The sequence below is a fragment of the Aphelocoma coerulescens genome, chromosome 5 (assembly GCF_041296385.1).
Source record: "Aphelocoma coerulescens isolate FSJ_1873_10779 chromosome 5, UR_Acoe_1.0, whole genome shotgun sequence".
Lineage (NCBI taxonomy): Eukaryota > Metazoa > Chordata > Aves > Passeriformes > Corvidae > Aphelocoma > Aphelocoma coerulescens.
The window spans coordinates 52,668,049-52,683,685 of record NC_091019.1 but is presented as its reverse complement, the minus strand read 5'-3'; the positions used below and the strand labels follow the sequence as shown (position 1 = coordinate 52,683,685).

General features: G+C 36.5%; 1 protein-coding gene across 6 annotated transcripts in view; it reads right to left on the bottom strand.

Annotated features, from left to right (window-relative positions):
- Window positions 1-15,637, bottom strand: part of PPP4R4 (protein phosphatase 4 regulatory subunit 4) — a 66,561-nt gene that overhangs the window by 34,276 nt on the left and 16,648 nt on the right. For 4 of the 6 annotated variants that reach the window (XM_069018153.1, XM_069018154.1, XM_069018156.1 and 1 more), the window contains exons 3-5: window positions 7,972-8,074; window positions 1,134-1,281; window positions 375-448 (exon numbers count right to left, since the gene is read on the bottom strand). In XM_069018153.1, the coding sequence (XP_068874254.1) occupies window positions 375-448; window positions 1,134-1,281; window positions 7,972-8,074 (325 nt within the window). Of the gene's footprint in view, window positions 1-374; window positions 449-1,133; window positions 1,282-3,477; window positions 3,576-7,971; window positions 8,075-15,637 lie in introns of those variants that run through there. The other 2 variants (XM_069018157.1, XM_069018158.1) reach the window with 2 other exon arrangements.

Below are 15,637 nucleotides of genomic sequence, written 5' to 3'. Positions count from 1 at the left end.
CAGACATAGCAGACTGGAATTTTAGTCCAGGAACAAACAAAAGGTAGTTTCTTCATGAAGACACAAAGTGAGATACTATTCTGTAAACCAAAACAGACTGCAGGAAAACATGTTACTGAGAATACAGGGTGCAGTGGAAGTGGTACAGTGGAGTGTGTGTGTTGACTTTATTTGCTGAAGAGCACTACTTTTTTTAAGGTGACTTCCTGTCTTGCCTTTTTGCACATTCGTCTCTTACAGGGTGTTCGACAACCATTACCATTCTCACAGGTACAGAACTGCCACAAATCTGACTGAGGTGAATAAAACTTGCTGGGAAATACAATGTTACAATCTTAATATTATTTTTTGTTAGCATGAGAGATTATTATTACCTCATGTCTGACAGTTTCTTTTGGTAAAGCTTCTATTACAGCAAGAAGAGTTTCTAACCATGCATTGCTGACACCTGTTTAAGAGAAATGAGTTATACATGATATGTTATATTGTACATACCATGACTAAACCAAAACATACATCAGTTTTATAAAATTTGCTCTTTTTACACGTCTTCAAGGAGCTATGTATCTGAAAACCACTAAATATTCAAGACTTCAAAGTAAGAAATAGGATAGGTAAGAAGCAAAGTCTACCCCCATTTCTTTTCCCTTTCCAATTCCTATATAAAATTAATTATTACTCTGATTGCTTTATAAAGCTAATTTCCCTCTTTTAGAAGGATATTCTTTTCTTATGCTCACTGAAACTTTCTAGTTTCACAACAGGCCTTTTTTTTCCTTTGTATTCTAAAATTAGTGTCAAAGAAATTAAGAAAAAATAGTCAACACAGAAGAATTGTCAACCTCCCTCCATTCTCTCAGCCACAAAAAGTTGGTACTTCAGGAGAAGCTCAGACTCAGAAACAACTTTGGGATTTAATCCTTCAGACAAAGTCAGAGGGTTTTTTTGCTTCAATGAGAATTACACTTAAAAGTCAGTATGAAAGTGGTCATCACGCAAAAATCTTTCCATTCATGCCAGTCTAGATACAAAGTCACAGTGATTGTACTCACTGTTGACACAGTATTGTAGGGTCACTAAAGAAACAAAACATGTAGAGTCATCAGTCATCAGAGTAGCTGTACAGCCCTGACCTGCATCTCTGTGTTCCACGTTCTGGAGAATGATGTGTAGGAAGGAGTGGGAGTACGTATGAATGGACACCGACTCCTCTTGCAGAACAGTCAAAAAAGAAACAGCAGCTGTTAACTGCATTTCCACTCCTGCAACATGCAGAACCTCCTGTATAATTACAAATTATAACAATTTAGAAAGTGAGGCAGAAATGTACTGAAAAAAGATCCAAATTTTTACATTCACTTTTAGAATATGCAACAACCTGGGTAAACTGTAAAATTTGCTGTAAAATTATTTTCTCTTAACAGCAATTTATTGCAGACATTAAGTTTTCTTATGGTACAGCATGAATCTTCTAAGAAAAAAAAAGTTAGCTGTAATATTTCTGAGACTTTAAGTTCCATCAATGCATATGTGTGGATTTTTCCACTTTACAAAATGAGAGGTAAAACCAGAGCAGCCAACACTTGCACTTCTGCTGTTTACGCACATGAATTAAAAAGAACTATTTCATTCATTCATTCAGTGAGAGATACTAAAATAGCAGAAGGCAATTTAAATTTCATCCTTTGACTAACATGGAATGCAAATGAAAAGTACATAAATATAATCTTAAGAATAAAGCAAGATACACAAGAATATTTATCTACATAACTAAACATTTAGTAGTTCTGAGCTCTGACACACAAGAAAGTCATTAATTAGGTTGTCTTTAAAATCATAAATTCAAAAGTTAAAGTTAACATGCTGAAATAAACTGAAATGAAATGAAATGAAATGAAATGAAATGAAATGAAATATTACTTTTTTTTTCATTTAAAAAAAGGCAATTTAAGTTTTAAATTTCAGATTTATGCACAGACCTTGCAGGATGCAATCTATGATGTAGCATCCATTATAAGTATTAGTAACTGTAAGTATCTATCAACTAAGTGAACATTCCATTTGTTCACTTTTCTAAACATGTCTCTCCAGTTCATGAGAAAATAAAAAGTTCATTATTCTACTACTAAAGCATTACACTAAATTACAAGTGATTCCAAATTCAGTAAGAGTTTAAAGCCCATATTTTCTATTTAGCACTTTATACATGTGGTTTTGTTTATTTTTTAAAGTGCTTGAGAGGAACAGTGTTTTCTCAGATCACTTACCAAAAAACAAAAATAAGCCTGGATCAGATTGAAAAAAAATTCATTTTGCAGCTAAGTGCATGGTTGGTTATGGATTGGACAGGTGCACTCTCCACTGGGTTACAGACTGGCTGGATGGCCAGGTCCAGAGTGCTGGTGAATGGAATCACATCCAGTTGGTAGCCAGTCACAAGCGGGTGTCCCCAGGGCTCCGTGCTGGGGCCAGTCCTGTTTAATTTCTTAATTAATATCAAGGCCAAGGCCAATGGTCCGAGGTTCAACGAAGGCAAGCGCCAGGCCCTACACTTGGGTCACACAAACCCCATGCAGTGCTACAGGCTGGTGGCAGTGGCTGGAAAGTGGCTTTCTTCACTGGGCGGGTGGTCAGGCATTGGAACAGGCTGCCAGGGACGTGGTGGAATTTCTGGAAGCGTTCAAAAGGCATGTGGATATGGAACTTAGGGACATGGCAAAAATGGTGGTGCTGGGTAAACAACTGGACTTGATAATCTTAGGACTTTTCCAACTTTAATGATTCTATGACTCTAAGTATTGCATATCAGAAGAATTTTGCTGAGAAAATAGTTTGTAGAGAATATCTGAGATATTACTATTTGACTTGGTAAAAACCAAGAAGTTTTCATTCTACAAATGTCAAACAATTTGTACGTGCAAATGTACAATTATTAGTTTATCTTAGTTCAAGGAGAACCATAACTTTTCTCTCAAGACCTCCGTTTACAGCTACATTCCTTTCTAAAAGGATTCTCTGTGTCCTTGCTCCCCCAAATGAAAAAAAGGAACAGAACTGTGCTGCTTTCCAGCAAAATATTTACATTCAATAGCCATGGAAATTGCCTTCTTCTTATTTCCACAGACTATCTCCGTTGCTGTTCCTCCACTGCTATTACAGCCACAGCCAAGAAAGAATAAGGACACCTACCAATTTTGTATTTTGAATATTTTTGGGATCAGAATACCTGTCCATACTGTTCTGGGATTCTAGCTTATACTTGTTCAAGAAAACATCCCCAAGAGAATCAAAAGCACTATCTTCACACTGTAGATGCTAACACAGCAGTGCAGACCAATAAATTATGGAGCAGTGCCAGGTTAACACTTGGACTTGATGAATTTAAAGGTCTTTTCCAACCTAAATAATTCGATGATTCTATGAATTCAGTTTTTTGTACATATTCACTTTGTACGCAATACAAACAGGGTTACTTACCAACAAACAAAGTTTCCAAATAGTCTCCTCCACTGATCCACATAACTCTGGATAGTCATGTGTGAGAACACATTCTCTGGATGTGCCTCCTCATGGACCTCGGGAGACATTGAAATATAAATTTCTAGACTGCTTACGCACCTGCCTGCACTGAGTGTAAACACTCAGAACTACACAGCTCTGCATTTGGAAATCTATGGGTCTCCTCTTCCCATTTTCATACAACCCAAGTTGATTAACTTAAATTTAATTAATATAGATTTATTTATTTAGGAAGTAATGTATTTTTCTATACATGGATACTCCACAAATTTTCACTCCAGACTAAAAAAACTCTCCCTATCTACCTTACTCAGACAAGCATATTTAATGGAATTTAAGGGCGTTAGCATGTTCTTAACTGTTCTAATGTCTACAAGTTAAACTCAGGCATCAAAACTTAAAATTTAGAAAGCCTGGTTTATTCCATTAATTGGAAAAAAGAAAATTCGCCTCTAGTTTAAATGCACATTTCGTCTTGCAACAACAGAATTCTCTTAAAAGAATGCTGCAAGCACAGACATAGTCAAATCATTTTAGTAATTGCATTGATATGACTGAAATTTTCATTTAAGACTAAAAGACACAGAAATAATGGAGATTACAGAAGCTCAAGAATACAATGAGAACGGACCTTAAAATTAATGTTAGGTATAAGGAAGGATGAAAATCACCCCACCTTTTCCTAAACTATAAAATCAGCTGTGGAAAAGAAAAGCTTTCAAGAGGAGGCTGATATATTAGAAAAACAAGTAAATATGAAAATGAGTTTGGAACTAATCAGACAACACTGAATAAAGCTTGATGTATATACAACAACAAGAATAAGCATAGTTTGCTGCAATCACAGCATTTGGAAAAATGTCTTATTAGCCAATCAGATAGACGCCTGCAATCTCCCTCTATCACTTTTGGTTGCAGAGCCCGCAGATGGAAAGCAGGAAAAATACTATTAACGTCATTTGAAAAGAGACATTTTGTGCACAAAGAGAAATGCTGGCAAGAATGTCTAAGCTTTCCCTAAATCTGCATTTCAATGACTTCCAAGGTTCATGAGGAGGTGCATGCAGAAATCCAGAGTGGCGTTCTCTATGCAAAAGAACACATACAAGGACACAATTTCATTTTAACTGCAGAACTTAAATTCCTAATCTCATTCCCACATTAACATCTAAATTATATACTGTGTTTGTTTAAAAAGCATAACCAAAATACTGGCAATTCAATAATTACTTATGTATGTCACATGTATTGATGTACTGATTTTGCTGATCTCAGACCTAAAACACTTATGCTAAATATATAGTGTCTTTGATATAATTTTAATTTCATTAGATTCCACAGAACGATAAGCAATTTGCATACACCCATTTCTACACTTCTAGAAGTAACCAGGCTTATAAATTTTTCACAAATAAAATAACAAATTTTCAATATATTCAGACTGAACATTCCTTGCATTTATTTCTTTCTTCATCTGGTTTACCCTCAGCTCTAACAAAAACATTATTTTTGCTTTGGGTGTCTGCAAGTATGCTGAATCAGTTCACTGGTTTCCTTATGCAATCATATGGTGACAATACTTTCAAATAAACAGCCCTCTGAAACTACTACACAATTCATCTTTCATGTGCCAATTTGATTTCACAAATGATTACTCCCAACCTAAAGAAGTAGAACCAAGTGCAGTAATTTAAATCAGCTTATTTCCCTGCAGTGGCAGATTACACTTGCAAGACTCTAATTGCAGTTGAGTTCAATTATGCCTTTACAGACTATAAAAGTTTCCATTTAATGGATGGTCAGGATGATTCCTCCAAGAAAAACAAGGTTAAGAAAAAAAATAGGTCAAGTTAATGATGCCAAATACTGTTTTGCAGTCAAAAGTGCAGTGCATATGGCTGCAACAGAACTTTACTTCTATTACGGATAAATAATATTAGATAACAGAACACTATTGAAGAATTGGCTTTATAGGAGCACTGCCACAGAAAGGAACTTAATTCATACACATTCTACAAAGTTTCAGTTTGTAAAGCTTAAACATGAAAGAAATACTTGGATTTAGACTGACCTTGTTATATTTTACTTTTTTACCTCTCTCTGGAGCCCACTGACTTAGGTTTCATTTAATTTACCATTTAGCAAGGCATCCAGTTTGGGTTTAAACAACACTGTAAGATGCAAACCACACTACTTTTCTCAGTAATTTGCTCAAAGATTGACTGCATTTTTATTAAAGTAGTCTTCTTCATTTCAAATATTTCTAGCTGCAATTCCTAATGCTTCTTCCTTCATATACTGTTTTCAGTTGTATGTCTTCAATATTATACAGGAAGATACTTTTACAAAATAACCAAGTAAAGCCACACTGAGATCCAACTCCCACTGTACAAATACTTTCCAGGCTCTAGGCCCTATTCATGCAAATGATCACACTTTCAAATATTTTCTTCATCCCTATATAAAAAAACTTAGAACTAGAATCAAAAACTGTATTCCTATACTAGACCTTTTATTGAATACAGGCCAAGACCAGCACTTCTCTACAGCCTGAAAAATAAGGGTTGAAAATTCCCAGTGTTTCTTATTCCTCCTTCATTTCAGGAAGAATTCTGCTCTCAAAGCAGAAAACCAGAAGCAAAAATGGATTCAGTATGGTAAGCCTAAAAAAACAAAACCAACTTTTCTTGAAGCCAGTAGGTAGGTTTAGAAAGACTGCATTACATATGTCAGAATAACGTGGTAGCAACTTGGTGTAAGTTGAAGTTTTCAATTACTTTGCAACTTCAAGTCATTCTTCTCAAAGCACTTTTACACTCATACATATTTAAGCAAAATGCCTATTGACCTGCATCTTAGAGCACAGAATGTAACTAGAAGCACTTTAACATTTTCTAAATAATCTGTCAGCCTATAGCAGTCCTTAGTCCTGAGGAGAGCTATTTCTTGACCATTTGCTGAATCCAAAAACTCAGACAAAAATCGGAACAGCTCCTCTTAAGAAACAGAAGTCTCCTTAAGTCACAGATGTTTCAGGAGATAATATGAAGTTGAGAGGTGATGTCTGATATTCACAGAATGCTTGAGGCTGAAAGGGTCTTCTTGAGGTCATTTTGTCCAATCCCCCTGCTCAAGCAGGACCAGTTACAGCTAGGACATGCCCAGACCACTTTTGAACACCTCCAAAGAGGGAGACAATAATATCTCTGGGCAACTTGTGGCACAGCTCAGTGACCCTCACAGTGAAAAAGTGATTCCTGATGTACAGAAGAAATCTCCCATGTTTCTGTTTGTGCACACTGCAAAAACAGCTGCAGTCCTGTCACTGGGTACCACTGCAAAGAGCCTGTCTCTGTCACTGCTTTGTCAGGTATTTGTATATGTTGATAAGGCCCTCTCCAACCCTCTTCTTCTGCAGGGGTCCAGTGGATCTTTAGCGTTACTAAGCTTTGCATTTGCGATTTTGTTTGTTCTTATTTGGCCAAGGCTGCTCCTTAAACCACACCTTAAGTGAACTTGTACATTTCTTGTGGGCAAGAGTTCATATCTGGGACAGAGTGGAAATACAGACATGTATCTTCAATCCACCATCACAGAATCATAGAATAGTTTGGGTTGGCAGGGACCTTTAAATGTCAGCTATTCCACCCCCACAGCAATGAGCAGGGACACCTTCCACTAGACCAGGTTGCTCAGAACCACATCCAGTCTGACCTTGAACATTTCCAGGGGTGGGGCATCCACAACTTCTCTGGGTAATCTGTTCCAGTGTTTTACTATCCTCATGTTAAAAAATTTCTTCCTTATATCTAGTCTGAATCTATCCTTCTTTAGTTTAACCCCAGTGCCCCTTGTCATATCTCAAAAGGCACTGCCAAAAAGCTTGTCCTCATCTTTCTTATAAGCCCCCTTCTAAGTATTGAAAAGTCACAATAAGGTATACCCAGAACCTTCTCTTCTCCAGGTTAAACAACACAAATCTGCTTTATACAAACATATCTCTATATAAAATTACTGTGTAACATTCCATGGTCAGTATGCATCTATCACAACTAGAAGTGACTGACACAGCTAAAAGCAAACTATACTCTTCTGGACAGCACTATGAAAATCTTAATGTTTGGATGGAAGGAGATTGAGAACATCAGAATGAACCATTATGACTGGATGGTCCTCAAAGAGAGGTCTCAAAAAGCTGTCAAAACACTGGCAAATCTTTACAACATATAAGTAGTATTAATTCTGCTTTTTTATTTTTCCCTGTTGTAACAATTTAAAAAAATACATAATATCTTTAATATTTTGTAAATTGAGTGAATTAATGTGGAAGCCTACTGGACATACACCTCCTGGAGACTGAGTTTGCAATAAAAGTGGGATTTTTTTTTCCTTTGTTAAAATACTTAAACTGGCAGAAAAAGATACATTCCAACATCAATACACAAAACTTACTCTGATTTTTGGTAAAACCCGACGAAGTGTTTCTGCAGGATTCTGTCGCATCAGGACTGGAAGATTTGCCACCACACTTGTTCCTTGGATATCCTGACCAGAACTTACAAAAACATAAACATACAATACATTATTCACTATGATGATTACAACCTCACGGATTGCATTAAAAGAACAAAACAAAACCAACAAGAATAAACCTACACTACTCAGGTTTTTCATGTAAGTAAAGAGAGGCATTAAGTTTTTCTATAATATGTGGCAGAAGACAACATTTAAAAAGATCAACCTCTCAAGCTATTATATATAATTTCCTACATGGGATGCTTTAATTTTTAGTGTAGCTTTGCATAAAAGTATGAAACTTGCGAAAGATCTTTTCAAACCAGATGATCAAGGCAGTGGTTTCATGGAATCTTTTGTATTAAAGCAATACAAGGGATAAACCATAGGAAGGGGGCAAATAGAAGACATACATGAAAACTACATGCAATGTACAACATTTTAACAGAAATCTACCATTATTTCCTTTTTGTAGGGAAAGCAGTCAGATGTACAGTCATAGGCACACAAACATGATCAAGAAAGGATGCAAAAACTTGGTTAAATTACAGATCTCTTACCTTTCTCCTCATTCTGTCTCTCTCAAAGGTATCCCACAATTGAAAAAGGAAATGAAAAAAAAAAAGCAGTATGGGAAGGAAATGGTAGGCAGCAATGAAAAAAAGTATGAGGTGAAAACAAAAATTACTCAAATGGATAAACTCCTAGAATAGAATCAAAAAGCAAGAGGGTCTGGATGCCAAAATTAAAACTAAACATCAACACATCCTTTTCCTTTGGCAAGGCATGCATATCTTTGTGTTATCCAGTAGTAATGCAAAAAGCCAAGGTACCTTGGAGAAGCTATTTAATTGAAATTTTAGTCATTTTGTATCAGATGGAAGAAACCCCAACTGATAAAAAATGCAAACAAAATGCTACCTTTATCCATCAAAATGTAAAGAAAAGGGAAGCATTTCCCTTTAAACCAGAAATTCTTAGTAACTGGCTTACTGCCAATTAAGAATGTGAAGCAAGAGGCATTTCAACACCTACACAGTCTGTAATTTTCCAACTGCAGAAGATTTTTCTTTTATTTCTACCAAAAGAGCTGCACCATAGATTTTCTTTAAATACTGGAGACTTCAAAATTACTGCGAATTATTGCTAAGTGCTCAGATGTACACATTTTTGTACCAATAAACAAATTAAAATAAATGCTAAATCTTTTCTTCAGACTCACAGTAAGCTCAGTATTATGAAGGCGCTATTCCTCTATTAACAGTGCTAAGTATAGAAGAACACAACAGAGCCCTATACTTAGAAGCAATTTAACTCAACCTCTTTTGTGCTAGCTAAATCCACATACCATTTCAATACAAGACTTCAGGACTCATCCTCGGAGTTCATCCTACAGGAGATCCCAGTGACTTTACAAGGCTGGGAATCCTCATGCAGGGAGGGAAGCTCTCATGCCCCAACACTCCTGTCCTAATATTTCCTTCCTCTGCAACAGCAGCTGCTTGCTGCCGGCCAGTAGTACCAGACCTGGTACTACTAACTACTAACTGCAACACCCATTGCAAAGCACTTTTCAAACACTTCTCAAGCACAAGGACAGCACTAAGCCTCTCCCTCTAGCCCCTGCATTTGGTTTTACTTGTTTCTTCTACCATCATAAAATGAAGTCCACATAATATTTGGGATGCCTTGAGACTGAAGCAAATCCTCCTAGAAAACATATACAAACATACAGAAAAGTGCTTGGGAATAGTCAGCCTGGATTTGTGCAGGGGTGTCTTGGGGTGACTTTATGATGTGTAACCCATATTGCTGCCCTATGCCCAGAAATTAATTTTTGTACCTTTATATGCCTTTAAACTGAGCCTGAGAGAGGGAAGGAAAAACTGAGCAGAACTTTTTCAAAGCAGTTTGCAGCTTGTTCAAGGTCACATAGAGATAGAGACTTTTTTTTCAGTTGCAGGAAGAGAGTGGGAGGGGAGGGGAGGGAAGGGAAGCACCCGGCTTGCTTTTCTTTCCAGCCAGCTTTTTGGCAGGTTATTTTTCCCTCAGCTTTTTTTTCCTTCGGAGAGTTGAACTTTTGTTTTCCTGGGACTTTGTTTTTCTTTCCTTTTCTCTCTGCTGGATGGTTTCAACAGCAGAATACATTGCGAGGACTTTCCACCAAGGCCTTGGCCCTGGAGGTGGGCCCACCACCCCGTCCCAGCTCCAAGGAGGGGGAGAGAGATCTACGGAAGGACTCTGAAATTTTCCCAGGTTTCCCTCAGCAAGGCAAGGGATTTTATTATTTAGCATTATTATCCTTTTCCTGTGTGTTTGGTAAACAAAGTTTTTATCTCTTTCACTTTCCTTTGAGGAAATTTTTTTTTTCCCAAACCTGGTGGGGGAGGGGTGGTTGTGCCTTCTCTCAGAGGATATATTTCTAAATTTGACCAAACCAGCACAAGGGGAAATCAATTCTGACCAGCCAACTTGACAACACGATGACTGGCTGAGATGGTAGAAGTTGTTTAACTTATTTTAGCAAGGTTGTTGACATTGTCTCCCATCATATCCCCATAGACAAACTGATGAAGTGCAAGCTGGACAAAGGGAAAGTGATGTGGACTGAAAACTGAGCAAACTATTGAGCCTAAAGGGTTGTGATTAGTGGCAAAGAAGCCAGCCACAGGTGGCTTACCTCATGGTTTACCTTACTGGGGGCAACAGTTTAAAGTTTTCATTAATGGTCTGGGTGAGGGGACAAGGCAGACTCTCAGTATGCAGATGACACAAAACCAGGAGGAGGGATTGACAGACCAGGAGTCTCTGGTGACTCAACAAGTTGGAGAAACAAACCAACAGGGATCTTACAAAGTTCAGCAGCAGGAAAAATGCAAGTTCCGTAGCTGTGGCAGAACAGCCCCATGCACAAAGCAGAGGCTGGGGGCCAGACAACTGAGAAATAGCTTGACAGGAAAGAACCTGGAGGTCCCAGTGGACACAAAGCTGACCAGGAGCCAACAATGCATTCTTGCAGGAAAGGCAGCTGACGGCATCCTGGGCTGCACTCAAGAGCATCTCCAGCAGCTCAAGGGAGGTGATTATTCTTCTCTATTCAACACAAGAATCTCACAGACAGGCGGCAGCAAGTTCATTGCAATATCTGAGCAGATGCTTAGACAACAGGGATTTTTAATCTTGAGAAGAGAAAGCTTGGGGGCCTTATCTGACATGTATAAACTCTGATGTGAGACAGTAAAGAAGACAGAGGCAGATTCTTCCCAGCAGTGCCCAGTGACAGGATGCAAAGCAATGGGAACAAATTCAATACACAGGAAATGCAACATAAATCTTAAAAAAAACCCACAAATTTTTCTCTATCAGAATGTTCAAATATTGGAATGAGTTGCCCACACAAGCGGTGCAGCCTCCATCTGTAGGATTCAAAATCCTGAGTTCAGGACAAGATTGAATATATTGCTCTAATTGACACTACTTTGAGCAGGGAGGTGGACTAGTTGATCTCCAGAGGTCCCTTCCCACAACTATACTATGATTATGTTCAGGGTAGGTGTTGCCAATTTTGCAAAATTTCATGAAGCTCAAGGAAGACAAGATTTCTTACATTAATTTTTAAAGCATTTTTAAAGACACGTTCTACAGGATAAGAACAAAGAAAATTTTAAAAGTCCCTGGGTACTCAATTAGAAACATTTGTATCTGGAAATGGATGGAAGGACTACAGCTCCTTCTACAGCATGAAGAACGAAGATTAGTCACTGAATGTACTGCAAGACAGCATTACCACAAAGGATTTTGAAAAAGAAAAGATAGATCTGCATCTTGCTCTCCTTCATTCACACTAGCCTACAAAACATGACTACAGGAGCAGAATACAGTACTGGAAAGAAGACTGAGGTACAACGTTTACCCAAACTCTAACTGAGGCTCTGTTTGTGAAGAGGCTTTTCTTTCACACTGTGGCTAAGTGTACTACTTCAGCAGAAATGATTTGTTAAATAGCCATTGTTGAATCCACCACTGAAGTCTGTGCTCAGTGTAAACAGAAGTTCTGATGAATGGCTGCAGGGAATAACATTGTTAACTCAACACTCCTTAAGCAATACTGTTTTCAGTGCAAGATTCTATGTTCTATGTTAGTCTAAATCTGAATTTGTTGAAGACAGAAGTAAAAATTTAGCAACTTCAATGAGTGAGGGACTAGAATAGCAAGATTAAAAAAAAAATGAATTAAGTATTCAGTAACTAAATGGGTATTAGGAAAACGAAATTCACAAACACTCAAACTTGAAAAAAGGTGTCCAGAGGTTGTGGGAATCTTTGGAGACATTCATAACTCATCTGGACAATGTCCTGAGCAACAACACTAACATCAAATGACATCAGACTTGGAAGTTGGTTCTGCTTTAAGCAGGGCATTGGACCAAATGACTTCCGGGGTCCCCAACCACCTAAACTATTCTGTGATTGGGATTCATAAATCCTAGACTAAATTTCCTACTTGTATAAAAGCTCAGTATCTGACAGGATTTAGCCTGATTCAGAATGATTCAATTCCCTCTCCAAGATTTCTGTTCTCCTGTACAATCTACTGGTGCCAAGGCAAACTAGAAATCCAGATAAATATTTGTCAGTAACATTAAGGTGTGTGGCCCATAAAACTTCCTTCGAGAAACACCTTTAGTATATTGTGGAGATTTTTACATGGCAATCTTTCCTATGCAGATGGGTAGACACCATAAAAATCGATTACACTGCTTTCTAGGTACTGCTCTTGCTAATCAATACTAACACTTTTATAAGGGTTTTTGGGGTTTTTTTTTTAGTTTTTTCTTTTATTGAATAATTTTAGGCTTTTAGTAAAAAAAGGGGAAAAATCTAGAAATTAGAAAAATGTCTTGAAATCATGAATATTGATGTGTCATTTTATGACTAGTTTTCATTTTATTTTAAAGTGAATACTCCTTTGATAAAATACAATCTACTATCTTCTGTAAAAGTACAACCCTTTCTTTACACTGGTGTAAAGCAGTAACTTTCTTTTCATGTCATGTGAGGTATGCTTACATTTCAATTATACTTCTTTAAACATAAATTATGTAATAGGAGTGTCTGAACATCTATTTGACATTTATTGTAGCAAGTATATTATAAACAGACTCAGTCCCATGGAAAGATCTGTCATTTTGTTAAAGTAACTTCCTTTAAGAGCCTCAGTTGAACAAATATGGAGAATTGTGAGCAGTATAATTATTAGTACAGTCTTGAATCTATATATTATAAGGGAGTAAATCTGCAGAAAATACAAAGTAAATTAAGAGAAGAGACTTTAGGAGACTTCTTTAAGAGAAGAAACTTTATTTTTAGGCTTCTATAACTTTGCTGAAAATAAGAGAATAAAATTAATGTGAAAATTTAACTCCATAATAATGACAATTTTCAAGAAGTTGGAAGCCCTAATAATATCGTAGGCTGAATATCTCCTTGCAATTGACATTATAGTCCTTTCCTAGTAAAATCTAATTTTCAAAACCACTTTCTCATTTTCATCCTCTACTTAAGATATATGTGCCCATGGTCATTTTAGAGCACATCTGAATAAAATCTACATGGTCTATAGATTAAAAAAAGAAGAAACTAATCTCATTTTAGTATATATTTGAACTTGTACCATTACACATAATGTAATTAAAGTAAGAGCCAAAACCCCAGATTTAGCTGCACAGTAGTTTTGTATTCATAGTAACCTTGTTTACTATTCATAGTAACCTTGTTCACCAGGATAGGTTTGGTCAACTGAAGTCTCTTATTTCTGTTTCCTTGCTGAACATCTGTCAAAGAGAGAAAGGAGAATGTCTAACTCACAGATATCCCTTTCTGTTCCTGAACCAAAACAGACACATTATAATGACACAATAAGGTCTTTCTTCCTAATATAATCAGTTTCTATGAGTTTATATATTAATTATTATGAGTTAACATTGAGCTTTTCTCCCTTGAATTTCAAGAAAAGTTTCAAGAATGTAAGAAGTGCCTCAAAGGAACACATTTTTCCCTTCAAATATTACCCCAGTATCAACATTACAACCTCCTAGAAGATAAATGTTTCTTCTTCCTTAGAGGCCTTACAACACATATTGCATTTTGTATGGTTTCTGGGTAGAATTCTTTTTGGGATTTTTTATTTTGAGTCTGAATGTGAAACGTAAAGACAGTCTTTTTACTTCAAGATCAAGATAGCCATTTCCCATTTCTAGATGATATAGCAAAAATGAGCTAGGAGCTGGTATTATCTTTCATTCTGCCAGTCCTCATTCACTGACCCAGAATTTATAATTTTCACATTCAACAAGATTTGTCATGTTCACAGCATGCATTATGTGCTATAAGAAGCCCTCTGAAAAAGTATAAGGCCTGTAATTTTTCTATGCTGAAAGTGAAAAAAATAAAAACCCACAGATGCTAACTGAAATCTAGAAGGATAATTTACTTCTGTTGACCTAAATTTCTCTTATAGTCTAATTTAGACACAGGATCTCTTTTCATTCTCCAGTCTTATTTTTCCTATCAGTATATTTCATGCACACAGAGAGGAAAACTTTAAATGACCTAGTAAGTACTAAAATATACTTAGAGTCTTCTTCAGTTTGTCTATCTTACGTGTGTGGGGAATTATAAACAACAGATCCCAAAGCTCCAACTTTATTATTCTGTGTATTTCTATCATGCCTTCTCAACCTTTCTGACTACAGTATATTCCATTGTGTATCAATTCCATACTTTTTTTTTCATAGCAACTCTAATCTAATAGTCATGGAAGCTGATGAGAATTTCTGAAAAATAGAAAGCTGTAGCTGTACATTGCAACCTCTCCTTTCTTAAACTGACTCACAGGTCTAACAAAATTGTTTATTTTTTCAAGATTTATTGACAGCTCTAACAGAAGCTGCCACTTCACCTCAACCCTTGCTATGAGTCTCTTCAATCATTTAAAAACAAATTATGCTATGCTAAATCCACTTGCAATTCCTCAGCATGCTATTAAGAAAAGCACATTAAAGGTTAGCAAAGAAATTATTAACTGGTCATTTTGCCTATATCTGCTTGGCTTCATAAAAAAGACCTTTCTGTATGTGCAAGAGTTGAAGACCACGGTAAAAGCCTGAAGTAACCCTAGCCTTTTAAGAATTAAAGTAGAAGTAGAACTTCTTACCTGTCTTTCAAAAAATTCAAACTTTTTAGAACAGGCTTATAAGCCCCGTAACAACAAAATCTTACTAACAGTAATACACAGACAAATAGTTAATGAAACATATTTTGTACAAGAGTTGATCAGCCTTTTTCAAAATCACAGAGACTGGATCAAAGGAAAATGCAAATGTAGAAGACCCATAGAGACACTATAAATCACACTGAGTACAGAATGAAAGTACAGGGTATGAGTACAGTGACTGAATGAAAAGCCACAAGGAAAATAAAAATAAAAAAGGGTACAGAGAGGGTTTGAAGCTTTTGATCACAGCATTTTCCCTCATATGCAAGAGAAACACATCTAGATATCTTAGATATATTTTATATAATATATATAGGTATCTAGATA